We start from the raw sequence: 26,370 nt of genomic DNA, 5'->3' as shown, positions 1-26,370 counted from the left end.
GTTACTCAGTCTGCTGTAGCCCCACAGTCAAGGCACATGATAAAGCAATCAATGAACAACTAAGGTGTTGCAACAAAAAACTAATGATTGATGCTTCTCATTTCTCTCTGTTCCTGTCTGTTCCTATCAATCCCTCTCTCTGACTGTCTCTGTAAAAACAAAACAAAACAAAAATACTATAATAAGTGTCCTAATACAATACAGTGACCAAAACTTACTAGGTTATTAAACAAAGTCTAACCAATATAACAGGAATCAAAATAAAATTCCTGCCTGACCTGTGGTGGCGCAGTGGATAAAGCATCGACCTGGAATGCTGAGGTCGCCAGTTCAAAACCCTGGGCTTGCCTCGTCAAGGCACATATGGGAGTATGGGAATTGATGCTTCCTGCTCCTCCCTTCTCTCTCTCTCTCTCTCTCTCTCCTGTCTAAAATGAATAAATAAAGTCTTTAAAAAAAAATAAATAAATAAAATTCCTACACTCTTAAATGTCCTTAACATGTTAATGTTACTTCACTAAGTCCATGTTGACACCATCATTGCTTTATATTATTTGCAAATATAACCCAATTCCTACATCAGTCTGAGAATTGTCCCAAACAGCAGGAGCCACACATATTGAGGAAAAGTCCACAAGGTACTGGAGTTGTGTTCACATTCCACACTCTACAGCTAGAGTCTAAGTCCCAATGACTACTGCTTCTAGCTGGCAATGATTCAGGTAGACTGGAAAAGCCATCTGCAGCACATATGGAGATGGTGCTTTCGTTGTTTTTTTTTTTTTTAAACTGGAGAGGTGAACCCAGGGGGGCCTTCCCCTGGGGCTCTGCAACCGTGGCATGGTGAAGAGAACCTTGTCAGAAGTAAATTTATCTCAATTAGGAGTAGGTCCCAGCCTAAAATAGGCATGGGGCGTTGAGACAAGAGGAATAAAAGAGACACTATACCTTAAACTAAACAACAGAAAATAAAACTGTCAATACCCACAACAGAGATCTTCGAGGGATAAATAAAACCCGAATATTAGGCAAGGTATAGTAAATGGCCCTTGTGTTTACAAGAAATGAGATCAATTTACCTGCTACTTGGAAGAAATACCCTAGGCTCATCCACAGTGTCGTGAGATGGGGCCAATGGCCCTGGGCACCTTTATCCTTCAGTGGCAAATCCCAGCAGGCTGGGCAAGGTCAGGTCACAGGTGGCTGGAGCAGGGCTGGAAGAGACTGAACCCTCCCTTCGAGGAGCAAGGGGGCAGCTTACCTTCCAGTGTCCTTTTTTCCCACAGCAAAGGCATGTCCCTGGTGGGGACCGAGAGGCCTGGAAGGTTTTAGCTCAATGACCTTTCTTTCCACTCTTGAAGCAGGGCCCTGATGGAATCCTATGAAGCCCCTTTGGGGCGTTAGAGCCTTTAAGGGCATATGCCAAGAACTGGTATTTTCCTGATCTCTTTTGGGCTCTATTTGCCTTTTCTGTTTCTTTCTTGGTCATTATAGACCTTAAAAGCCATGCTCAGAAGATCTCGCTAAGGGGTTTGAGGGCCCTTTTCTGTGTATGTAATCTTTTGGAAAAAGACAAAAACAGCATTATTAGCTGGATCAAATAAAAGAAGGTAGAGGCGTGACCTGTGGTGGCGCAGTGGATAAAGCGTCGACCTAGAAATGCTGAGGTCGCCAGTTTGAAACCCTGGGTTTGCCTGGTCAAGGCACACATGGGAGTTGATGCTTCTAGCTCCTCCCCCTTCTCTCTCTCTGTCTCTCCTTGCTCTCTCTGTCTCTCTCTCACTCCCTCTCTCCTGTAAAAAAATGAAAAAATAAAATAAAATAAAATTTAAAAGAAGAGTTTTGCAAGAGAAATGGGCTTGGTGTCTCCTTTAGGATTCTAGAGTCTCTCTGCTGCTGAATAACTCAGTACATTAACATTTAAAAGAAATTTTAATAATACTGTTTCAAAATGATAATAAACTAAACATTACATAAGACATTATTGATAATTATTACATATTTCCTAATATTTAAACCAAGATTTCAATATCACAGGGCTATAAAACAGTAAATAAAAAGAATTAAGAAAATACTTTTGAAATAACATATACAATGGTATCTTGAAATACAAACAGAGCAACATGAATTTTTTTTAATTTATAATTTTTATTTTTTTACAGGGACAGAGAGAGAGTCAGAGAGAGGGATAGATAGGGACAGACAGGAAGGGAGAGAGATGAGAAGCCTCAATCATCAGGGGTTTTTTTGTTTGTTTGTTTTTGTATTTTTCTGAAGTTGGAAATGGGGAGGCAGTCAGACAGACTCCCACATGTGTCCGACCAGGATCCACCCGGCATGCCCACTGGGGGGTGATGCTCTGCCCCTCTGGGACATTGCTCTGTTGCAACCAGAGCCATTCTAGTGCCTGAGGCAGAGGCCATAGACCATCCCCAGCGCCCGGGCCAACTGTGCTCCAATGGAGCCTTGTCTGCGGGAGGGAAAGAGAGAGACAGAGAGGAAGGAGAAGGGGAGGGGTGGAGACGCAGATGGGCGCCTCTCCTGTGTTCCCTGGCAGGGAATCGAACCCGGGACTTCTGCACACCAGGCTGACGCTCTACCACTGAGCCAACCGGCCAGGGCCAATCATCATTTTTTTTGTTGTGACACTTTAGTTGTTCATTGACTGCTTTCTTATAAGTGCCTTGACCGATTAACCCCTTGCTGGAGCCAGTGACCTTGGGTTCAAGCTGGTGAGCTTTTTGCTCAAACCAGATGAGCCCGCGCTCAAGCTGGTCACCTCGGGGTCTTGAACCTGGGTCCTCCGCATCCCAGTTCGATGCTCTATCCACTGTGCCACCACCTGGTCAGACAACATATGAATTTTTTAAGATACAAGCTGCGACTCGGTCTGTATTTTTTATTTTATTTTTTTTAATTTATTTTTTTTTTTCATTTTTCTGAAGCTGGAAACAGGGAGAGACAGTCAGACAGACTCCCGCATGCGCCCGATCGGGATCCACCCGGCACGCCCACCAGGGGCGATGCTCTGCCCACCAGGGGGCGATGCTCTGCCCATCCTGGGCGTCGCCATGTTGCAACCAGAGCCACTCTAGCACCTGAGGCAGAGGCCACAGAGCCATCCCCAGCGCCTGGGCCATCTTTGCTCCAATGGAGCCTTGGCTGCGGGAGGGGAAGAGAGAGACAGAGAGGAAAGCACGGCGGAGGGGTGGAGAAGCAAATGGGCGCTTCTCCTGTGTGCCCTGGCCGGGAATCGAACCCGGGTCCTCCGCACGCTAGGCCGACGCTCTACCGCTGAGCCAACCGGCCAGGGCCTCGGTCTGTATTTTTGTTCGAGATCCTAGCGAAATTCCGAGATACGAGTCATGATGTGGGAAGCTGCCATTAGTTGACGCATTGGTGCACAGGTCCAGTATCGACAGTTTGATATTCGAGTTTACTGACATACAAGCTCGGTTACAGAACGAATTAAATTCATATCTCAAGGTACTACTGTACATTCCTAACATGAAAAATACTTGTATACAATAAGGGATTTTTGGTACAAACTATCCAGCTGGCAAAGAGATACTAACCCTCTTTTGACCCACAATTTAAACTATTAAGTCAGTATGAGGGCGGGGTGCCCAAAGGGGAGGTAGACTCCTGAAACTGGGAGAGGAGCCTGCCACCTTTACCTTTTTTTCTTTTCTGCCATTTGTCTTGCATAATCCAATCCACTACCGGTAACTAACTGCCTTGCTTTCAGCAGCTAATTAAAATACAAATTTTACAAAATTACTTTCCTAATAGTTGGTTGCTTTAGCCTATATGAGGTTTTGATTTTTCCCACATTTCCCTGAAAATTATTTTTACAATTTTTACTATTATAGCTAAGACAGTGGTTCTCCCCCGTGAATCCCATGCCTGTCACATCAGATAACAATCATGCCACACGAAGGAACTGAGAGACTTGGAGGGGACCCAACACCTGCCTCGGCCCTGCGGGAGTGAGTCGGAATCCCTCTACAATTTTTTTACACTAGTGGGGGGCAATAAGCCACCACTCTAACCCATGGAGGGCCTGTCCCTGATAATTCTATTTCCTACAGTTCTATTACTCATGATTCTATCACTCATTTTGGAGTTGCAATTTATTTCAAGGAACTGATAACTAGCAAGTTCCACACCCATGATTTGTTAACTTCTAATTTTTTTTTCTTTTTTCTAAAGCAAAGTTCTATTTTTTAATACTATTTCTACCCTGTATTTTCCAAATGGGCAAAACTTCTTTTGGTCAGTAGGTGGATAACTGAAACTAGTTTTTATTTTATATTTTTTAGTTACCTCACCCTTATTCTAGTGCCCTTCCCCCCACTGCTCTGCACAGGGCACATCCCGGTCCTGCTTTCCGCACTTCCCTCACTCAAACTGCTTACTTGCCAGCCCTTTCCCCCAGAGGCTGGAGAAACGCTTTCCCAGGTATGTTCCCTATTGCAATACGTGCGTTGATTTTTTCCTAGCGGAGTCTTAATTCTTTCTCTTGAATTCCCTTTCTGTCCAGGATATAAGCTTTGCCAGACTAGGAAGGCGTAACGCCCTTTCTGTATTGAGCAACTTTTTAGCCATTGTGGCAGATTCATTGTTAAACTTAGCCATTGATCAATGTATGGAAACTGATTGGGCCAGCCTGGATCCCCAGTCATGATATTCCAGACTTTTCTTACTATCTGGGGATTATAAGTCCCAGTCACTGGCCACCTATTACAAAATTGAAACTGTTCCAGAAAAATCCAGGAATTAGTGTACTAATAAAAGCAAGAAAGATGAGACAGATAATTTACCAGCACCCAGAATAAAGGGTGTTTGACTATAGAGGTATTAATTATTACACAAACAAGGGGAAGGAGCCAACAGAAGAGAATAATTTTTTCAGTGGAGAAATTAGAGTGCCCTGAAGGTCTTAGATCCAAGAACAAAGAGAATAAACAAGTCACCATTTAAGATTGCCTTTTAGTTAGAAACTTCCAATTTTTGGCACAAAAACTCAAGCCAGGCCTTAAAAACAGACACATTTAAACATTAAACAAAGACTTTACATACAGATTTCAAATTAAGAAATTTGAATGAGTGTGCTTATTCTACTTTTTCTGACAAAGACAAGACAGATTATTTACTATTTACAATAGACAAGGGAAGGGTTCCCCCAGTGGTTTTTCAGGTGCACGGAGGCCACGTCCCTTACATATTAATTCACTTAGGGGTTTTTGGACAGAAACATGAAAAACAAAGACTGAGATCTCAACAAATACAAAAGTGTCCCTGAAAGTCCTGAGACGAAACTCATCAGCTCAGTATCAACTCAGTCCCTATCCTCGTTTCTTACCAAGAGCACCCCCAAATGTAGCACCACCAAATGTCCCCACTCAGGTCTTTCTCTGAGAACACTAGATGCCTCCGGAAGTTCGGGGTCTCAACTCAGTCCCCACTAATTGCCTTCCTAGAGCATGAACAAAAGTACAAATGTGCAAACAAAAACAGACGTCTCCAAAAGCCCGAGGCAGAACTGGTCAACCTGGTTAACTCAGTTCCCACTAATTGTCTTTCCAGAGTATGACTAAATGTGCAAACACAAATGGACGTCTCCGAAAGCCCGCTTTCCATAGTACAACCAGATGCACCCCAGATAATCCTAAGACAGGAACAACAAACTCCCCACCAATGTCTCGGTTTTGGAGAGTCCAATCCAGACAGGCAAAGCAGAAGATTGGCCCTACCTACACCTCCGGATTTCCAAACAGCAAAGGAGAAGATCTGCCTTACCTACATATTTCTGAAGTTACAAATCAGCAAAGCCACAAATTTACCCTACCTACATCCTAGTCCCAAATTGACCAGCACCAGTCCCAAACGAAAAGCAAAAGCAAGAATTCAGAGAAAAGCCAGAATTCAGCAAAGCAAAAGAGTTGCTTTACCTACCTCCTGATTTCTCTGCTGATTTGTCTGTATTGTCGAATTTGAGAACTGAGGGGCGTCTACCAGAGAACTGTTCGAACCCACAGGAAAACCAGGAGCCCTGAAAATGTCTCAGGTGGCGTGCCTCTCGAGATTCCAGCAGGGTCGGGCAGCTCCCTGGAGAGACCAGCCAATTTAGGGTGTCTCTACCCGGTGACGCGAAACACTGGAGCCCCACATTGGGCGCTAAATGTTGTAAAGTACCATACCCCAGATGTTGAAAAATACTGTACCTCGTTTCTGTGGGTTTACATATAGACACCAAGTCCAGATGAGTTTTGAAGAGTTTTTTTCTTTTTTCAGAGACAGAGTCAGAAAGAGGGATAGGCAGGGACAGACAGACAGGAATGGAGAGAGATGAGAATCATCAATCATCAGTTTTTCATTGTTTTTAGTTGTTCACTGATTGCTTTCTCATATGTGCCTTGACTGTGGCCCTACAGCAGACCGAGTAGCACCTTGCTTGAGCCAGCCTTGGGTCCAAGCTGGTGAGCTTTGCTCAAACCAGATGAGTCTGCACCCAAGCTGGCAACCTCGGGGTCTCAAACCTGGGTCCTCCACATCCCGGTCTGACGCTCTATCCACTGCGCCACCGCCTGGTCAGGTAAGTTTTTTTTTTTTTTTTTTTGTATTTTTCTGAAGCTGGAAACGGGGAGAGACAGTCAGACTCCCGCATGCACCCGACTGGGATCCACCCGGCACGCCCACCAGGGGGCGACGCTCTGCCCACCAGGGGGCGATGCTCTGCCCCTCCGGGGAGTCGCTCTGTTGCGACCAGAGCCACTCTAGCGCCTGGGGCAGAGGCCAAGGAGCCATCCCCAGCACCCGGGCTATCTTTGCTCCAATGGAGCCTCGGCTGCGGGAGGGGAAGAGAGAGACAGAGAGGAAGGAGTGGGGGGTGGAGAAGCAGATGGGTGCTTCTCCTGTGTGCCCTGGCCGGGAATCGAACCCGGGACTTCTGCACACCAGGCCGACACTCTACCACTGAGCCAGCCAGCCAGGGCCTGGTCAGGTGAGTTTTGAAGAGTTTTATTAAAGGAGGAGATTAATTAAATATGCTGGCCACATATGGCTGACACGGAGCATTTGCAGACCCAAATCGTGTGCGCCAAATACATCTCAGGGGCTGGTTTTATATCCTTGATCACACACGGGCTGGGAGGGAGCATGACATCATGGCACAAGCTTACACCATTTGTTTAGGGGATACATAGAAACATTAAGACTTTTAAGGTAACATAATCAAAGATGTTTACAAATCTTTCAGGATTCATTTTCCCTCCTTTGCCTAGAGGTCCTCCGCATCGCAGTTCAATGCTCTATCCACTGTGCCACCACCTGGTCAGGCTTAACCTTTATTTTAATTTTAAACTAAATGAACCATTATTCTTGCAAGCCAGAAACTTATACAGTCTTCTCCCTCCTCTCCCTACAGGAAGGATGGGACAGGAAAGCCTGACCTTTTCTCCTAGAATATCAATATTAGTTTTGCAGCTTTTTGGTACCTTAGTAGAAGTGCACCACCCCGCATCATGTAACAGTCAAGGGGGTGGGGAAAAGCTTATTCTTAAAACTAAGCCTTAGGCTATAATGACCCTGCCTGCTTACAGCCTGTCCCCCATACCCAATGCAAACTATAATCAAGCAAACATATATATTTACAAACTTAATTTGACCAACAGTGCCCTGGCCAGGTTCTGAACACACAACCTTTGTATATCAGAATGATGCTGCAACCAATGGAGCTATCTGGCCAGGGCCAGTGTCACATATTCTAAAACAATTTTGCATAGTGGTTTTGAAATGTAGAAAAGAAAGGCTCTTAGTATAAGTAACTTTCAGCAGAACTTACTTTTTCTAAAAGACTCCCTAACCCTGGTCTTGAGGCTGGTTTCCCTGGCTGTGGCTTTGGGCTAGTTCTACAAGTCTGCAGATGTTCCCAGAATGTTTCTCCCTGAATTATTCCTATAGATAAGCATTGTAAGAGAGCTTGTTTCATTGCTTTGTTTTACTGCCAGGCTTCTCCCCATTCCCCAAGCAGTGTGTAATTTTGTCTTTAAAAGCTAACCTCAGCCTGACCTGTGGTGGTGCAAAGGATAGAGCCTTGACCTGGAACGCTGAAGTCGCTGGTTCGAAACCCTGGGCTTGCCTGGTCAAGGCACATACAACAAGCAAGCAATGAACAACTAAAGTGAAGTAACGATGAGTTCATGCTTCTTACCTCTCCCCCACGTCTCTTCACTCTGTAAAATCAATAAATTAAATCATATATATATATATCTTTATTATATGCGACTTAAGTGTCTGTCACCAATAGCTTATTGGTTGCTTGCGTAACTGTACTAGCCAATGGGGTGAAGTTGCCAGGGCATTCAAATAGTCCCGCCTTCTGGCATGCCACCTCACAAATTGATGTTAAAGATTGGAGCAATTATTATGCTGTTAAGAAATCTTAACACCAGAAGGGGTGTTTGCAATGGTACAAGACTAAGAGGTTCTCCAATTGAAAAAAATGTCATAATAGCTAAAGGTGAAATACATGTCATTCCAAGAATTGATTTGGCTCCATCTTAAACAGGGTTGCTGTTTCAATTGAGACATGGACAATTTCCTGTAAAACTTGCCTTTGCTATGACCATCAATACGTCTCAGGGCCAAACGCTTAAGCGTGTTGGCATTTTTTTTACCTGAGCCTGCATTTGGACACGGTCAACTTTATGTTGCCTGTTCAAGAGTTCGTGAAAGAACGGAGGTAAAATTAAAAATAATTGATGGTCCTCTGCAAGGCGAGCTTAAAAATGATGGAAAGATCTACACAAGAAATGTGTACAAAGAGATCTTTGACATGTGAATTAACATTTTATTATTTAAATCATTTATTGAGCTAGCGGTGGCGCCAGTGGTTTCCTTCATTGAACTCTACTTTAAGCAATTAAGCAAGTAGAAGGGGGAAACCCCATGGGGCAGTAAGCAAAGGGCAAAGGGACGTTCTTGCCACCTGCACTGGGTAATTCAGTTTGAATTAGCAGACACCTTTGCACAAATCGTTTTAATTACAATTCATATTATCTAGAACAGCGGTCATTTCATATGACCTCTGGGCTTTCTAGTATATATATATAAAGGTATAAACCTTAAAAAAAAAAAAAAAAAAAGCTAACCTCGCCTGACCTGTGGTGGAGCAGTGGATAAAGTGTTGACCTCGGATGCTGAGTTCGCTGGTTCAAAACCTCGGGCTTACCTGGTCAAGGCATATATGGGAGTTGATGCTTCTGCTTCTCTCCTCCCTCTTTCGCTCTCCCTTACTCTCTGTCTCTAAATTAAATAAATAAAAGCTAACCTCAAACTGTTGGGGGCCGCATGATTTGGATGATTTAGAAGATTTAGGTTTCCATGCGGTCACTGGGTTTAAAATAAAGACTCCTTAATTTGGTTACTTAATTGTGTGGCAAATGTCTGTTTCTCGCTGTTCTGATACAACAGTTTATATTTTCTTTTTTTTTTTTTAAAGAAGACAGTAGTTTTTTTTGTTCTTTTTTTTTTTAATTTAATCATTTTAGAGAGGAGAGAGAGAGAGACAGAGAGAGAGACAGGGGGGAGGAGCTGGAAGCATCAACTCCCATATGTGCTTTGACCGGGCAAGCCCAGGGTTTTGAACCGGCGACCTCAGCATTTCTAGGTCAACGCTTTATCCACTGCGCCACCACAGGTCAGGCAACAGTTTATATTTTCAAGCAAATAATTAAAAGGTCAAAGTAACCTCTGCAGATTAAGTTGTCACTGCCAGTGAAAAGTAAGCCAGAATAAAATTAAATTTTATCACACATTTCCATAAAATTTATTCTTTTCCCTGGAACGGAACCTACCAAAATTTATGGTTCCGAATAAAGCCTAAAATGTTCCAAAACAATGTCCTTTTTATCTCGATTGTGCAACGTAGCTTTTTTTTTTTTTTTTTTCTTTGCAATGTAGCTTTTAACAGGATTTAAGGAAGCCAAGTCGGAAACGCCACAGAGCCCAAACGGGAGAGAACGCTGAAGCCCACCAACACCCGTTAGAGCTTCCGGGTGCCCACTGCCTCCCTCCCACCCACGGCCCACGGGAAGCCGCCGTAAACACAGAGCGCGCAGGCATTCAAGCCGGGAAGGAACCGCGGCGGCGGCGGCGGCAAAGATGGAGGCGGGGCCTCCGCTGGTGTAAGATGGTGGCTGCGTGGCACTCTGGGCCTCCCCAGTCACAACTCTGTAGCCGGAAGTAGCTCGGCCGCACCGATGGGAAGCGGAAGTAAAGGGCGGTCAGCAACTATATTACTGCTCAGCAAGGCTAGCTTGTGAGAGGAACTGCAGAGAGGCGCGTGTCGTCCGGTCACTGGCGCCGCGCCCCACCGCAGCCCCACCTCGGCGTTGTTGCCAGTGTCCTCGCTGACCGAACGCGGCCCTTGCTTGGGCGAGAAGGGGGACACGAGCAGTGTGTGTGTCGCGGCTGCGCGGCAGGTGACAGGTACCTGTGGAGCGGCGTGGGGAGGTCTCGTGGACGGGAGGAGGGTGTGGGCGCGAGGCGACCCTGCGCCCCTGTCATCTGAGCTTCCGCTTCTTCCATGACAACTCCCTTCCCGGCCTCAGTGGTCACCCTTTTCTGTGTGCCCGAGGCGGCCCCTGAGCGGTCTCTCGTGCGGGGTCGCAGGCTTTCCGCAGCCGCTCGGAGCCTGCGGGTACTGGCTGGAGACCCACGTGCCCGTGGCCGCACCTGTTCGTAGACCGTGCTGGGCTTGACGTCAGTGGGGAAGCGCGCTTTGTAGGGCTCCGATTGGAGAAGAACTTGATCTTTTTATAAATGTCTGTTTTTTTCTAAAACGAGAGTGGCCGATGCATGTTAATTACCGTTTTCATTTAATACGAGGACGTACTGGCTGAACACGGGGTACTTCGGTTTCACTTTGGGTGCGTGACCTGTCAGAGGATAAGGTCTGCTGTCGCCGGGCGGCTACCGGCGTGCACTGGAGCGTTTTGTATTTCTTGCCAGGTCTGAGAACTAGCTTACGTTGTTCACTTGAAGTTCTAGAGTCTTGTGCATCACTGTGCTACGTTATTTTGCAAACATTCATCTTGCACTTGCCAGCTAATTTAGTATAGGGTTTAAAGACATTTTAAATAGCCATTTAACACCGGAAAATTGGGGATGATTGTAGTTTTTCTATTTGGCTTGCTTTTGATAAACTTAGCTGAAACTCATTTTTATAAAAGGAAACGAACATTGCTTTGTACAGGAGCATGCCACCTTTTTTAAAGAATCGTTTCTCATTGATCTGAGAAAGAGAAAGATGCATCAATTCTTTGTTTCATTTAGTTCCATTGAGTTGTGCACTCGATTGCTATGTGCCCTGACCCGGATGGAACCTGCCGGGTGGACGCTTTATCCACTGAGCCTTTTGGCCAGAGTATACCATGTCACCTTTACAATGCACATTTAATTTGAGGAGAATAAATTGAATTGTGGACAAAATTCACTTGGATTTTTTTTCCTGCAGTTACTTTTGGTCATTTTCATATCTGATGAAGAGTAACTGTTTGAATCAAATATTACATTTATATGGTTCACAATAAATATTTCTGTAATAGGTATAAATGCAGTGGTGGGATTCAGATAATTTAACAATTGGTTCTCTGCCCTAATGACCATTTTAGGTATCAAAAAACAAATATACAGAAAGGTAATTTATTATTTTATGCATCTAATACTTAAATAAGAGCAATAAAAGAGGTACACAAAACTAGATTATAAGAGTTTTTAAAATACTAATGAAAATTATTAATACCTGACAAAAACAATAAAACTATTATTTAAAATATTTCCATGTTGCATAACACAAAGCTGAAACATGACAGTTTGTCATCCCCCCCCCCCCCCCCGTTGTTTGGCACTTTTTCTCTTTACCTCACTGGTCCCCAACCTTTTTGGGGCCACGGACCAGTTTAATGTCAGAAAATATTTTCACGGACCAGCCTTTAGGGTGGGACGGATAAATGTATCACATGACTGAGACAAGCGTCAAGAGTGAGTCTTAGACGAATGTAACAGAGAGAATCTGGTCATTTTTTAAAAATAAAACATCGTTCAGACTTAAATATAAATAAAATGGAAATAATGTAAGTTATTTATTCTTTCTCTGCGGACTGGTACCAAATGGCCCACGGACCGGTACTGGTCCGCGGCCCAGGGGTTGGGGACCACTGCTTTACCTTATATATGTTTTTTGTTTGTTTGTTTGTTTTACAGAGACAGAGAGTCAGAGATAGGGACAGACAGACAGGAACGGAAGAGAGATGAGAAGCATCAGTCATCAGTTTTTCGTTGCGACACCTTAGTTGTTCATTGATTGCTTTCTCATATGTGCCTTGACCGTGGGCCTTCAGCAGACCAAGTAGCCCCTTGCGACCTTGGGTCCAAGCTAGTGAGCTTTGCTCAAACCAGATGAGCCCGCGTTCAAGCTGGCGACCTCCGGGTCTCGAATCTGGGTCTTCCGCATTCCAGTCCGATGCTCTATCCACTGTGCCACCGCCTGGTCAGGCTTGTTATGTTTGTTTACTGAAGTAACAAACTGGGAATTAAAAATGTAGTAGTATTTCATCAAAGGTATAATGAGTTTTATGAAATGAATAAATACTACAAATTTTTTTTGCCTATGGATGGAATAAACATTACTATAAGCAGTGTTTCTCAGATGAATGTTACACGTAAGGAATGTAAATTTGTGATTTCCACATTTGGCGGCTGGCTGCCCAGGTTCTCACCGTAGAACCCTGGTTACAGATGCCATTTGAACAACCAGTTCACCAAACTCAACAAAAAATTAGGTATCAGTTCTGCTGAACCCACGTGAACCGGCTTAATCCCACCACTGTATAAATGTATATTAAATTTAATTATTTGAGAAATTCATTCATTCATTCATTCATTCATTCACTCATTCATTTTAGGTGAGAGGAGGGGAGATAGTGAGGCAGGCTTTCTCGTGTGCCCCAACCAGGATCCACCCAGCAATCCTGTTTAGGGCCTATGCTGGAGTACCAAGGTATTTTGAGCACCTGAGTCTGTTGAACTTCTACGGAGCTATCCTCAGTGCCCTGGGCCATGCACTACTTTTTGTGGGAGGGGAAGAGGGAGAGAAGGGGAAGAAGCAGATAGTCACTTCTTCTGTGTGCCCTGACCAGGAATCAAACCCAGGACGCCCATACGCTGGGCTAACGCTTGATCTATTGAGCCACTAGTAAAGACCAAAATACATTTATTTTTAAAGAAGGATACTTTCTCATATTTTTTCTCACTATTTTCTTATATGTTAAGACTCAGGTGGCCATCTATAAAGTTGGAGGGTGTGAGTTGTTTTTAAAGATTTTGTTAGCTGTTTTCTTCAGTTTAAAAATGAAAGAAGAAAAAGTTGGCAATGACTTAGAATTTTATTCCTTTTCTATTTTCTAAAGAGTGAAAAGCATTTTCTATATGAAAATTTTTATTTATTTATTTATTTTTTGTGGGAGAGACAGAGAGAGTCAGAGAGAGGGACAGATTGGGACAGACAGGAAGGGAGAGAGATGAGAAACATCAATTCTTCGTTGCGGTTCCTTAGTTCTTCATTGATTGATTTCTCATATGTGCCTTGACCGGGGGGCTACAGCAGACCGAGTGACCCCTTGCTCGAGCCAGCAACCTTGTGCTCAAGCTGGTGAGCCTTGCTCAAACCAGATGAGCTCGCGCTCAAGCTGGCGACCTCAGGGTCTCGAACCTGGGTCCTCCACATCCCAGTCCAACGCTCTGTCCACTGCACCACCGCCTGGTCAGGCTATATTAAAATTTCTTAATACTTCCATTATGTTACTGTAGATTAGTGAGCTAGAGATAGTTCTTTAATTTAAACTAAGGAAAACGGTCCATAGACTAAATATTTCAGATGATACATTTGGGCCTAGAACTTTTTAAAGAATGGCATTTATCCATAATGCTGCAAGCAGTATGCCTATGGTCATGCAAAGCCATATTGCAGATTCTGACAGCTATTATTTCTCAGACTATGCATCTTTATGAAAAACATTTAAAAACCATTAGCAACAGAGTGATAAGGGATCTTGTAAAATGAAGGCATACTCAAACAAAAGTCCACTTCAGTGAGGTTCTTACCTTTGCTTCTTTGGACAGTCTTACCCTTTGGTTTTTCCTGTAGAATCAAGGAAGTAGGGTCTGGGTTGGAAGGCTCTTTTTTAATGTATAGCTTGGTTCCCTTTCTCAGCTCTAACCTTGTATACCTTGCCCAGGAACTCTCAGTTGCTCTTTTCATTTTTTGTCTTTCCTTTTGTTGCCACACTTTGTTCTTTCCAGTTTCTTTCACTGAACCTTAATGAGTGAAGGCTGTATTTATTTTATTTTATTTTTTTTCTGGCTTCTGTAAACAATTTATTTATAAAATTAAGTTTTATGCAGTGTCAATGATTAATAAGAGTACATAAGTTCCAGGTAAACATCTCTATAGCTTTATGAACTGTTGATTGTGTTGTGTGCCCACCAATCGAAGGAAAATCATTTTCTGTCACCATATATTTGTCTCTTTTTACTCCCCTACCACCACCAAAGTGTCTCTTTTTTTTTTTTTTTTTGTATTTTTCTGAAGTTGGAAACGGGGAGGCAGTCAGACAGACTCCCGCATGCACCCGACTGGGATCCACCCGGCATGCCCAACAGGGGGTGATGCTCTGCCCATCCGGGGCGTTGCTCTGTTGCAACTAGAGCCATTCTAGCGCCTGAGGCAGAGGCCATAGAGCCATCCCCAGCGCCCAGGCCAACTTTGCTCCAGTGGAGCCTTGGCTGTGGGAGGGGAAGAGAGAGACAGAGAGGAAGGAGAGGGGGAGGGGTAGAGAAGCAGATGGGCGCTTCTCCTGTGTGCCCTGGCCGGGAATCGAACCCAGGACTCCTGCACGCCAGGCCGACGCTCTACCACTGAGCCAACCGGCCAGGGCCCTGTATTTATTTTATTTTGAAAATATCCTGTGCTCCAAGCAGTAAGCTACACATGTGACCATGATAGGCAAAACTGCCAACTCCTGAGGAGCTCACACTCAGACCCTAAAACCATCCCAGGTGTGGATCTGTCAGGCTAGCTAGTTGGATAGTTTGCTGTGGTTCAACTTCAGATCCACACTCTTGGTTTCAGGTCGAAACTGTTCCTCTCTCATTCTGCTATGTCTCAAGGACTTTGTAGAAAATCCTGGGACTTGCTTTGTTTTTTACAAGAAAGCATTTGGCTCAGTCTGGAGCTTTGCACAGTTTGAATTCTTACTCCTTGTCAAGACAGAGAACCAGGGGAGATAGCATGGTATTACTGTACAGAACTTTTAAAAACAGGCAGATGTCAGTTCAAATCACTGCTGTAGATTAGCATAGCAAGTCACTCAGCTTCTCTGAACTTGCAATTTTCTTATTTTTAAACAGGAATGATAGTGTTATATCCACTGTGCAGCTTGTTTAGTATCTACTGTTTGCGGGGCACTGCTATTTGCTGTGGTGAACAAAGTAGACATGGCTACTACCCACACTCAAGGAACTCAGTTTCCTATATGAAAGGACTGGGCAAACGTGTATGCAAAGCACCTGACACATTGCTCCACTCAGAGTGATTGCTTATTAAATGCTGATGTTTCGCTAGTGGCCTGTGGTCACTCTCCATTCCCTGTAACTCCACTGTGCAGGGGAATCCAGTTGCTCATCTGGAATCATCTACTTTTAGGGATGACACATCGAGGCCTCTTCAGGAAAAGTCATAAACATGGCCATAGCATGATACTGTTTTAGTGTAGTTCATGTGTTCTCATCAGTTTAGAAACTTAGTGACTTTGGGGGAGGATTTATTATTATTATTTTTTCTAGCCACAGAGTTTAGGTTTCCAAGGCATATTTTTGAGGTCATGTGATAATGGTGATGTATTATTTTCTAATTTAGAAGATAACTTTTAGTATTTTTTTCTTATGATATGTTTTACTAGAACAATTCTAGTATAGTACTTGGCACTTTAACAGGTAAGAGGTAACCTGGAAAAATAAAAAGATGTGAGCTGGTGTAGCAGATACTAGGTACTACTATTTGAGAGTCTTGGAGACTAAGGGGCAGAGAAGTTATTCTGTAACCTGCTTATGGTTAAATTGTTAGTAAGTAGCAAATTCAGGAATTGATCCTAGGTTCCTGACTCTAAAATATTTTCTCTTTTCCATAACCAAGTTTTTTCTACCATGCAGGCAGCTTTCTGAGGCAGCAGTCCATGGACCAGTAGGGTAGGGTGTCTAATAATAGTCCTGAGAGAATTCTTGGTTGTCTGAAGTTGTATGTATAAGTTTGGGTCCTTCCTTGCACCTCTGTGGAAAATGTTAGTAACTTCTGGTAGAATCAGCAAGGGCCCTACATCATCCAGTGTGCACCCTCCATCCCCACTCTCTAGCAGCTCCCTTACTACTAGAAGGTTTCACTGTCAAAAGTCTAGTTTGGTTAGTTTGTCAAAAGTCTTTGCAAATGGCCTGACCAGTTGGTGCTGCAGTGGATAGAGTGTCACTGTGATGTGGAGGACCCAGGTTTGAAACCCTGAGGTTGCCAGCTTGAGCGCGGGCTCACTAGCTTGAGCAAGGGGTCGCTGGCTTGAGCATGGGATCATCGACATGACCCTGTGGTCACTGGCTTGAGCCCAAAGGTTGCTGGCTTGAAGCCTAAGGTCACTGGTTTCAGCCCAAGGTCACTGGCCTGAGCAAGGGGTCACTTGCTCTGCTGTAGCCCCCGGTCAAGGAACATATGAGAAAGTAATCAATGAACAAGCAATCAACGAACAACTAAGATGCCGCAACGAAGAATTGATGTTTCTCATCTTTCTCCCTTCCTGTCTGTCTGTCCCTGTCTGTCTCTCTCTCTGACTCTGTCTCTGTCAAAAAAAAAAAAGCCTTTGTTAATGTTGATTAAAAAAATACTTAGCCTGACCTGTGGTGGCGCAGTGGATAAAGCGTCGACCTGGAATGCTGAGGTCGCCAGTTCAAAACCCTGGGCTTGCCCGGTCAAGGCACATATGGGAATTGAAGCTTCCTGCTCCTTCTCTCTCTCTCTCTCTCTCTCTCTCCTCTAAAATAAATAAATAAATAAAAATAATTTAAAAAATACTTATTTATAAATGGGATATTCATACTAATTTTGTTTCCAAAGAAGCTGGGAGAGCCTGAACTTAAAACTCACATAAAAAAAACAACTGACATAAAAACAACTTTACTAATTGGTATAACTTATTTTGCTTTTGACCATTGCCCTTTAGAAATATTGTGTGTTATATGAGCAGGTTATTGACATAAATGATAATGCTTTTTTTTTTTTTTTTGATAATGCTTTTTCTAAAAGGAAGATAGTGACTGGTACCCTGCTTTATGGACTTTCTCTCCCAACAATAGATTTTATGCCCATTGTTGAGAAATTGTTGTGAGCCTTTCCAGATGTTAACGTGCAGAAGCACAAGTTTGATTCAGTGTTTCCTATATATTCGCATTTCCTTTGGGTTCTTATTCAAACAGGTGGAACTTGGATGTTCCCTTTTTTTTTTCTGAAGCTGGAAACGGGGAGAGACAGTCAGACAGACTTCCGCATGCGCCCGACCGGGATCCACCCGGCATGCCCACCAGGGGCGATGCTCTGCCCACCAGGGGGCGATGCTCTGCCCCTCCGGGGTGTCGCTCTGCGGTGACCAGAGCCACTCTAGCGCCTGGGGCAGAGGCCAAGGAGCCATCCCCAGCGCCCAGGCCATCTTTGCTCCAATGGAGCCTTGGCTGCGGGAGGGGAAGAGAGAGACAGAGAGGAAGGAGGGGGGAGGGGTGGAGAAGCAAATGGGCGCTTCTCCTATGTGCCCTGGCCGGGAATCGAACCCGAGTCCCCCGCACGCCAGGCCAATGCTCTGCCGCTGAGCCAACCGGCCAGGGCGAATGTTCCCTTTTATATAGTGCAGGGGAAAGTCTGATTAAGGTTCTGTTAGACTTCTTGGTGGAAAAATCAGATCACAGAAGTCTGCAGCTGGAGACCTTTTTCTGAAATGATCCAGACACTGAGGATCTCAGCATGCTCAGGGAGGCTGCTTCTGAGAGGTCAGGAGGCCTGCATTGTATGGCCATGCCAATATACCAGTCATACCAGCTTCTTTATTTTGTAGCTGAGATCTTACAGTTCCTCATTTCAGAACCTATTTGTGAGTTTGCATTGAAACCCATCCTATTAGCTTCCTAGGGCTCACATAACAAAGTACACAAACTCAGTGGCTTCTTAAAAGTATTGTTGTGTGCAGCCTGTTGTGCTGCCAGCTGACTCTCACATCTGTATAGCACCGATGGCTCAGGAATGACCTGGGTCCTCTGTGGGAGACAGGGCACACAATGAGTCCCACACCCTATGTGTCTGTCATTCAGCAAATATCTGTTGAACTCTACATGGTAGGTTCTGTTATATTTTGGAAAATTTCCATTTCTGTAATATTCATTTTTTGTGTCTCTAAGTATTAAGATTCAGGTTTAAACATTTCCTTGTAGCAAAATTTTTTTTTTCCCTTTTTAGGGGTTTGCTGAAAAATGGCACTTAAGATTATATTCACTGGACTGTGGCTGCTTTCCTTAGTAAAGGCAGATTCAAAAGCTGTTACAACCTCTCTTACGACAAAATGGTTTTCCACTCCATTGTTGTTGGAAGCCAGGTAAGAAGACATTTTCTCCTTATACGTGTTTGAGCAAAATATAGACTCTACTAGTGACTGTTCAGGAACTTTTTGGGAAGTGAGATTATTATCATTAAATGCATTTAGTAAGAGCAGTTTTTCATTGTGCACATAGTTAAGAGACTTTTTTAGACAAATATATTGAATTGCTTCAGTTATTGTGCTGTCTTCCAGGAAAAGTATATTTGGTAATAAGAGTAGAGAGAGTTGAACTTAAAAGAAATTTTCTATTTATTTATTTAAAAGGAAGAGAAGAGAGCTTGGCTAGGTGGGGTAAAGAGGGCATGGTCTTCCTAAGAACTTGGAAAACCCCAAGATAAGAGAGTGTGGTGGGGGTGGGGGAAGCTGAAGAGGTGGCCAGATTTTATCTGTTTTAAGGTGTACTTGTTCTACACTTGAACATTGTCCAGAAAACAGGATTCATTCAAATTAAATCAAATGTTATCTATCTTACAATTAGAATTGGTGGTATCTTTCATTTTTAGTGTTTTATAAAACAATGATATGTCTTAAAATTGATAGTGTCTTAAAATCAATAAGATATAATATAGTCAGTGATTTCTTTGGAAATTTTGTATTCCAAGAATACCTCTTATTTAAAAATATAACTAAATATCTCTCTTTTACTCACGTTTTTAATGTTTATAGATGGAAATTTATTGTATCAGATAATACATAGCTAGGACATGCACAGAATTTTTCTCAAAGCATGAATTAGGTAGGTTGAATGGCAGGTGCTTGGTAAATCTCAGGATTTTTAAAAACTTAATTAATTAATTAATTAATTAATATTATGTGAGAGGAGGGGAGATAGACTCCCACATGTGCCCCGGCCGGTATCCAATTGGCAACCCCGGTCTGGGACCGATGCTTGAATCAACCGAGCTATCCTCAGTGACTGAGGCTGATGCTTGAACCAGTTGAGCCACTGGCTGTGAGAGAAGAGAGAAGGGGGAGAGGGAGGGAGCAGAAGCAGATAGTTGCTTCTCATGTGTTTCCTGACTGAGGATCAAACCCAGGATGTCTGCATGTTAGATCAATGATCTAGCCATTGAGGCAACTGACCAGGGCCTCTCAAGATTTGATAGTGGTAGAAATTTGAACTGTTGTGGTCTATGTTTGTGATGTGATGTTCAACTTAGAATTTCGTCTTGTAACTTTCCCCTCTTAATCCCTAGAAAAATGTGAATGAAGAGTTTTGTTAAGTTGATTATATATGTAAATAGTTGCATCTCCTAAGGAAAAAGGCTCATTTGGCATTAAGAGGACAGGTGGACAAGTGGGACACATAGGAGCTAGATTAGACTTGCTGAGTAGCCTCATAGACTTTCTGCTGAACAGACATTCTCCCATCACTTCTGTGCTTCCTTTTTCTCGTCAATAAAATGTCAAAAAATAAAACAAACAAAAAAACAAGAAAAACATTGCATATATTTGATAGTGATATTATAATTAACTTGATTTTTAAAAAAAGCTCCTCAAATAGTAGACCTTCGTTAGATATAGGGTATTTGTAAAAGTGAAGTGATTGAAGTGTTTTTGAGATCCTCGACTGCCTGAGCCAGACTCAAATAACTGACCTTACCTTTTCATGATATCCTGGCCCTTTGCCATTTTGGTTCACTGTCTTAGGCCTCCCGGTAGCTGTTTACAGACAGTTTGCCAAGGTGATGGGACATGCAAACAACTTAAAAATGAGCTGTGCTTATTTGAAACGACTCCATATTCTCCTTCAGAGCCAGCTGACACCAGGTTCCTCCCTCCTAGGTCCATGGCAAGTGCTGGTGGTGGGTTGCCGCACTGTCTGTGGGGTAGCGGTGAAGGGCAGGTCTTTCTCCACACATCGCTGTGTGCAGCCACAACAGCTCTCACCTGCCTTGGATCGAGGCCTCAGGGACTAAAACCATTCTTGTGCGTATTTTAAGAATGGGCCTGATGCTAATATCGCTTTATAGTTACCCATGAACTGATATATATTTAATTGAAGTAAACATTGGATATGTTTTTAAGAGATATAATTACTAATAGAGGTATTACATAAACTACTAAAAAATGAACACTAATAATTATTTACTAAGTGCTGATATTATAATGGCTCTAGAGTACAGCATAATAGAGATAGTAATCAAGGAGCCTGCGCTTGCATTCCAGATTTTCCATTTGCTAACTATGCCTTTTCTTTTTTATTATTAAGTAAGAGGTGAGGAGGCATAGAGGCAGACTCCTGCATGCATCCCAACTGGGATCCACGTGGCCAGCCCTCTACTGGGGCAATAGTCTGCCCATCTTGGGTCACTGCCCCATTGCTCAACAACTGAGCTATTTTTAGCACCTGAGGCAGGGCCATGGAGCCATCCTCAGGGCTCGGGGCCAACTTTGCTCAAACCATTCGAGCCATGTCTGTGAAGGGTAAAGAGAGAATGAGAGAGAGAGAGAGAGAGAGAAAAGGGAGAGGCATGAAGAAGCAGATGGTCGCTTCTCCTTTGTGCCCTGACTGGGATTTGAACCCGGGACATCCACATGCCGGGTTGATGCTTTACTGCTGAGCCAACTGGCCAGGGCTCCTAACTGTGCCTTTAAGTGAGTTCATAGCCTACCTGAACTGCAGGGTTGCAGTGACAACTGTGGGATGTGGTTGAATATGCTGAGCACAGAGTAGACCCAACTTAAATTCTCATTTCCTTTACCTTTCTATTTCTGTATGGAAGGGAGACCAATTCCAATCTCCCACAGTCACTTAGGAAATATAAGAAAGCAAGTTTTCTGCCAGACTTATGCTATATGGTGGACATTCAGGATGTCTCTAACTTTTTTTTTCTTTTGCCAAAGATTAAAATCTTTTTTTTGTGTGTGTGAGAGAGACAGAGAGGGACAAATAGGGACCATCAGACAGTATGGGAGAGAGATGAGAAGTATCAATTCTTTGTTGCAGCACCTTAGTTCATTGATTGCTTTCTCATTTGTGTCTTGACCAGGGGGCTCCAGCAGAGTGAGTGACCCCTTGCTCAAGCCAGCGACCATGGGGTCATGTCTATGATCCCATTCTCAAGCCGGTGACCACTCGCTCAAACTGGTGAGCTTGTGCTCAAGCCAGCAACCTCAAGGTTTCAAACCTGGGTCATCTGCATCCCAGTCTGATGCTCTAGCCACTGTTCCACCTCCTGGTCAGGCTTAAGATCTTTTTATTAATGGCATTTCAAAAATGTTTATAAGTGGATAAAGTGGTATATAATGTGTTCTTCCTCTGCCTTTCACCCAGTTTTTACAATTATCGACTCAAGTTCAATCACCACCACTACTTTTCTTTCTTTGCACACTGGAATATTTTATTTTAATTTTATTTATATTTATTTTTTTAAAAATTAATTTTAATGGAGTGACATTGATAAATCAGGGTACATATGTTCAGAGAAAACATCTCTACATTATTTTGACATTTGATTATGCTGCATTCCCATCACCCAAAGCCCAATTGTCTTCTGTCACCTTCTAACTGGTTTTCTTTGTGCCCCTCCCCTCCCCCAAACCTCTCCCTCTCTTCCCCCCTACCCGGTAACCCCCACACTCTTGTCCATGTCTCTGAGTCTCATTTTTATGTCCCACCTATGTATGGAATCATATAGTTCTTAGTTTTTTCTGATTTACTTATTTTGCTCAGTATAATGTTATCAAGGTCCATCCATGTTGTTGTAAATGATCCAATGTCATCATTTCTTATGGCTGAGTAGTATTCCATAGTATATATGTACCAAAGCTTTTTAATCCACTCGTCCACTGATGGACACCTGGGCTGTTTCCAGATCTTTGCTATTGTGAACAATGCTGCCATAAACATAGGGGTGCATTTCTTCTTTTCAAACAGTGCTATGGTGTTCTTGAGGTATATTCCTAAAAGTGGTATAGCTGGGTCAAAAGGCAGTTCGATTTTTATTTTTTTATTTTTTTATTTTTTGTATTTTTCTGAAGCTGGAAACGGGGAGAGACAGTCAGACAGACTCCCGCATGCGCCCGACCGGGATCCACCCGGCACGCCCACCAGGGGCGACGCTCTGCCCCTCCTGGGCATAGCTCTGCCGTGACCAGAGCCACTCTAGCGCCTGGGGCAGAGGCCAAGGAGCCACCCCAGCGCCCGGGCCATCTTTGCTCCAATGGAGCCTTGGCTGCGGGAGGGGAAGAGAGAGACAGAGAGGAAGGAGGGGTGGGGGTGGAGAAGCAAATGGGCGCTTCTCCTATGTGCCCTGGCCGGGAATCGAACCTGGGTCCCCTGCACGCCAGGCCGACGCTCTACCGCTGAGCCAACCGGCCAGGGCCCGATTTTTAATTTTTGAGGAATCTCCATAATGTTTCCCATAGTGGCTGTACCAGTCTGTATTCCCACCAGCAGTGCAGGAGAGTTCCCTTTTCTCCACATCCTTGCCAGCACTTATTCTGAGTTGTTTTGTTGATGAGCGCCATTCTGACTGGTGTGAGATATCTCATTGTGGTTTTAATTTGCATTTCTCTAATGATTAGTGATGTTGAGCATTTTTTCATATGCGTATTGACCATCTGTATGTCCTCTTTGGAGAAGTGTCTATTCATTTCTTTTGCCCACTTTTTGATTGGATTGTTTGTCTTCCTGGTATTGAATTTTACAAGTTCTTACAAGTTCTTTATAAATTTTGGTTATTAACCCCTTATCAGATATATTGTCAAATATCTTCTCCCATTGTGTAGTTTGTCTTTTTATTCTGTTCTTATTGTCTTTAGCTGTGCAAAAGCTTTTTAGTTTGATATAGTCCCATTTGTTTATCCTGTCTTTTATTTCACTTGCCCGTGGAGATAAATCGGCAAATATATTGCTGCGAGAGATGTCAGAGAGAGCTTACTGCCTATGTTTACTTTTAATATGCTTATGGTTTTATGGCTTACATTTAAGTCTTTTATCCATTTTGAGTTTATTTTTGTGAAGGGTGTAAGTTGGTGGTCTAGTTTCATTTTTTTGCAGGTAGCTGTCCAATTTTCCCGACACCATTTGTTGAAGAGGCTGTTTTTTTTTTTGTTTGTTTGTTTTTTAGTATATGTGCTGCCGAAGCGAGCACATGAAGAGGCTGTTTTTACTCCAATGTATGCTCTTACCTCATTTGTCAAATATAAGTTGTCTATAAAAGTGTGGGTTTATTTCTGGGTTCTCAGTTCTGTTCCATTGATCTATATGCCTGTTCTTATGCCAGTACCAGGCTGTTTTGACTACAGTGGCCTTGTAGTATAACTTGAAGTCCGGAAGTGTGATACCTCCCACTTTATTCTTCTTTTTCAAGATTGCTGAGGCTACTTGTGTTCTCTTTTGGTTCCATATAAATTTTTGGAATATGTGTTCTATATCTTTGAAGTAAGTCATTGGTACTTTAATCAGTATTGCATTGAATTTATAAATTGCTTTGGGTAATATAGACATTTTAGTGATGTTGATTCTTCCTAACCATGAGCACAGTATATGCCTCCACTTGTTTGTATCTTTCCTGATTTCTTTTATCAATGTTTTATAATTTTCCAAGTACAAGTCTTTAATCTCCCTGGTTAAATTTACTCCTAGGTACTTTATTTTTTTGGTTGCAATGGTGAAGGGGATTGCTTCCTTAATTTCTCTTTCTGACAGTTCATTGTTAGTATATAAAAATGCCTCTGATTTCTGAGTATTAATTTTATATCCTGCCACCTTGCTGAATTCATTTAACAGGTCCAGTAGTTTTTTGACTGCGACTTTAGGGTTTTCTATATACATTATCATATCATCTGCAAATAATGATAGTTTTACTTCTTCTTTTCCAATTTGGATGCCTTTTATTTCTTTTTCTTGTCTGATTGCTGTGGCTAGGTCTTCCAGAACTATATTGAATAAGAGTGGTGAAAGGGGCCACCCCTGCCTTGTTCCTGATCTTAAGGGATTGCTTTTAATTTTTGCCCATTGAGTATAATGTTGGCTGTGGGTTTGTCATAGATGGCCTTTATCATGTTGAGGTATCTTTACTGTATACCCACTTTGCTGAGAGTTTTGATGATGAATGGGTGCTGGATTCTATCAAATGCTTTTTCTGCATCTATTGAAATTATCATGTGGTTTTTCTCCTTCCTTTTGTTTATGTGATGAATCACATTGATTGATTTGCAAATATTGTACCAGCCTTGCCTCCTAAGAATAAATCCCACTTGATCATGGTTTATGATTTTTTTCATATGTATTGCTGGATCCGGTTTGCTAATATTTTGTTGAGGATTTTAGCATCTAAATTCATCAGAGATATTATCCTGTAATTTTCTTTCTTTGTGTTGTGTTGTGTTTGCCTGGTTTTGGAATCAGAATTATACTTGCCTCATAAAAGGAGCTTGGTCATTTACAACAAAATGGTGGGATCTTGATAACAATATACAGAATGAAATAAGTAAATCAGAAAAAACCAAGAACTGCAGGATTCCATACATTGGTGGGACATAAAAATGAGACTAAGAGACATGGACAAGAGTGTGGTGTTTACCCGGGGGGGGGGGGGAGGGAGAGGGTGAGGGTGAGGGGCACAAAGAAAACTAGATAGAAGGTGACGGAGGATAATCTGACTTTGGATGATGGGAATGCAACATAATTGAATGACAAGATAACCTGGACATGTTTTCTTTGAATATATGTACCTTGATTTATTGATGTCACCCCATTAAAATTAATAAAAATTTATTTATAAAAAAAAAAGGAGCTTGGAAGTAAGTCTTCCTTCCTCTTGAATTTTTTGAAATAGCTTGAGAAGGATAGGAGTGTTAGTTCTTTTTTGAACACACTGGAATATTTTAAAGCAAATCCCAGACTTATAATATCATCTGTAAAACTATAGATTTTTTTATTGAATGGAATAGGTATAAGAAGGTAAAAAACAATTTAAAACAAAAACCGAACAAATGTGAGAATACTGTGAACAAATGGCAGCATTCCTTTGAACAGTATCTTATATGGTTCTTTTTTGTGTGGCAGAGACAGATAGAGAAACAGAGGGACAAATAGACAGGAAAGGAGAGGGATGAGAAGCATCAATTCTTTGTTGCGTCTCCTTAGTTGTTCATTGATTACTTTCTCATATGTGCCTTGACGGGGGGCAAGGGCTACAGCAGAGCGAGTGACCCCTTCTTCAAGCCAGCAACCTTGGGCTCAAAGCAGTGACTTTGGGTTTCAAGACAACAACCTTTGGGGTCAAGCCAGCAACCATGTAGTCATGTCTATGATACCATGCTCAAGCCAGCGACCCTGCTCTTAAGCTGTCGAGCCTGTGCTCAAGCTGGATGAACCCACACTTAAGCCAGTGACCTCGACCTTGGGGTTTTGAACCTGGGTCCCCGTGTCCTAGTCTGAAATTATATGTACTGCACCACTGCCTGGTCACGCTCTTGTGTGGTTCTTAATCCTTATCTTCCCTGAATTAGTTCAGCGTGTTTAATAATTAATTTTTTTTAATTTTATTTTATTTTTCCGAAGCTGGAAACGGGGAGGCAGTCAGACAGACTCCCGCTTGCACCCGACCGGGATCCACCCGGCATGCCCACCAGGGGGCAATGCTCTGCCCATCTTGGGGCGTCGCTCTGC

The 26,370-nt window shown here is 42.9% G+C and overlaps 1 protein-coding gene across 4 annotated transcripts in view; it reads left to right on the top strand.

The window, feature by feature from the left end:
- The window catches only part of UGGT1 (UDP-glucose glycoprotein glucosyltransferase 1), a 246,306-nt gene that overhangs the window by 16,497 nt on the left and 203,439 nt on the right, over nucleotides 1–26,370 (top strand). For 2 of the 4 annotated variants that reach the window (XM_066345929.1, XM_066345927.1), the window contains exons 1-2: nucleotides 9,978–10,494; nucleotides 18,608–18,743. In XM_066345929.1, the coding sequence (XP_066202026.1) occupies nucleotides 18,622–18,743 (122 nt within the window). In that variant the 5' untranslated portion in view covers nucleotides 9,978–10,494; nucleotides 18,608–18,621. Of the gene's footprint in view, nucleotides 1–9,977; nucleotides 10,495–18,607; nucleotides 18,744–26,370 lie in introns of those variants that run through there. The other 2 variants (XM_066345928.1, XM_066345930.1) reach the window with 2 other exon arrangements.

Source organism: Saccopteryx leptura, chromosome 7, assembly GCF_036850995.1.
Source record: "Saccopteryx leptura isolate mSacLep1 chromosome 7, mSacLep1_pri_phased_curated, whole genome shotgun sequence".
Classification (NCBI taxonomy): Eukaryota; Metazoa; Chordata; class Mammalia; order Chiroptera; family Emballonuridae; genus Saccopteryx; species Saccopteryx leptura.
This window is presented reverse-complemented; position numbering and strand designations above follow the sequence as displayed.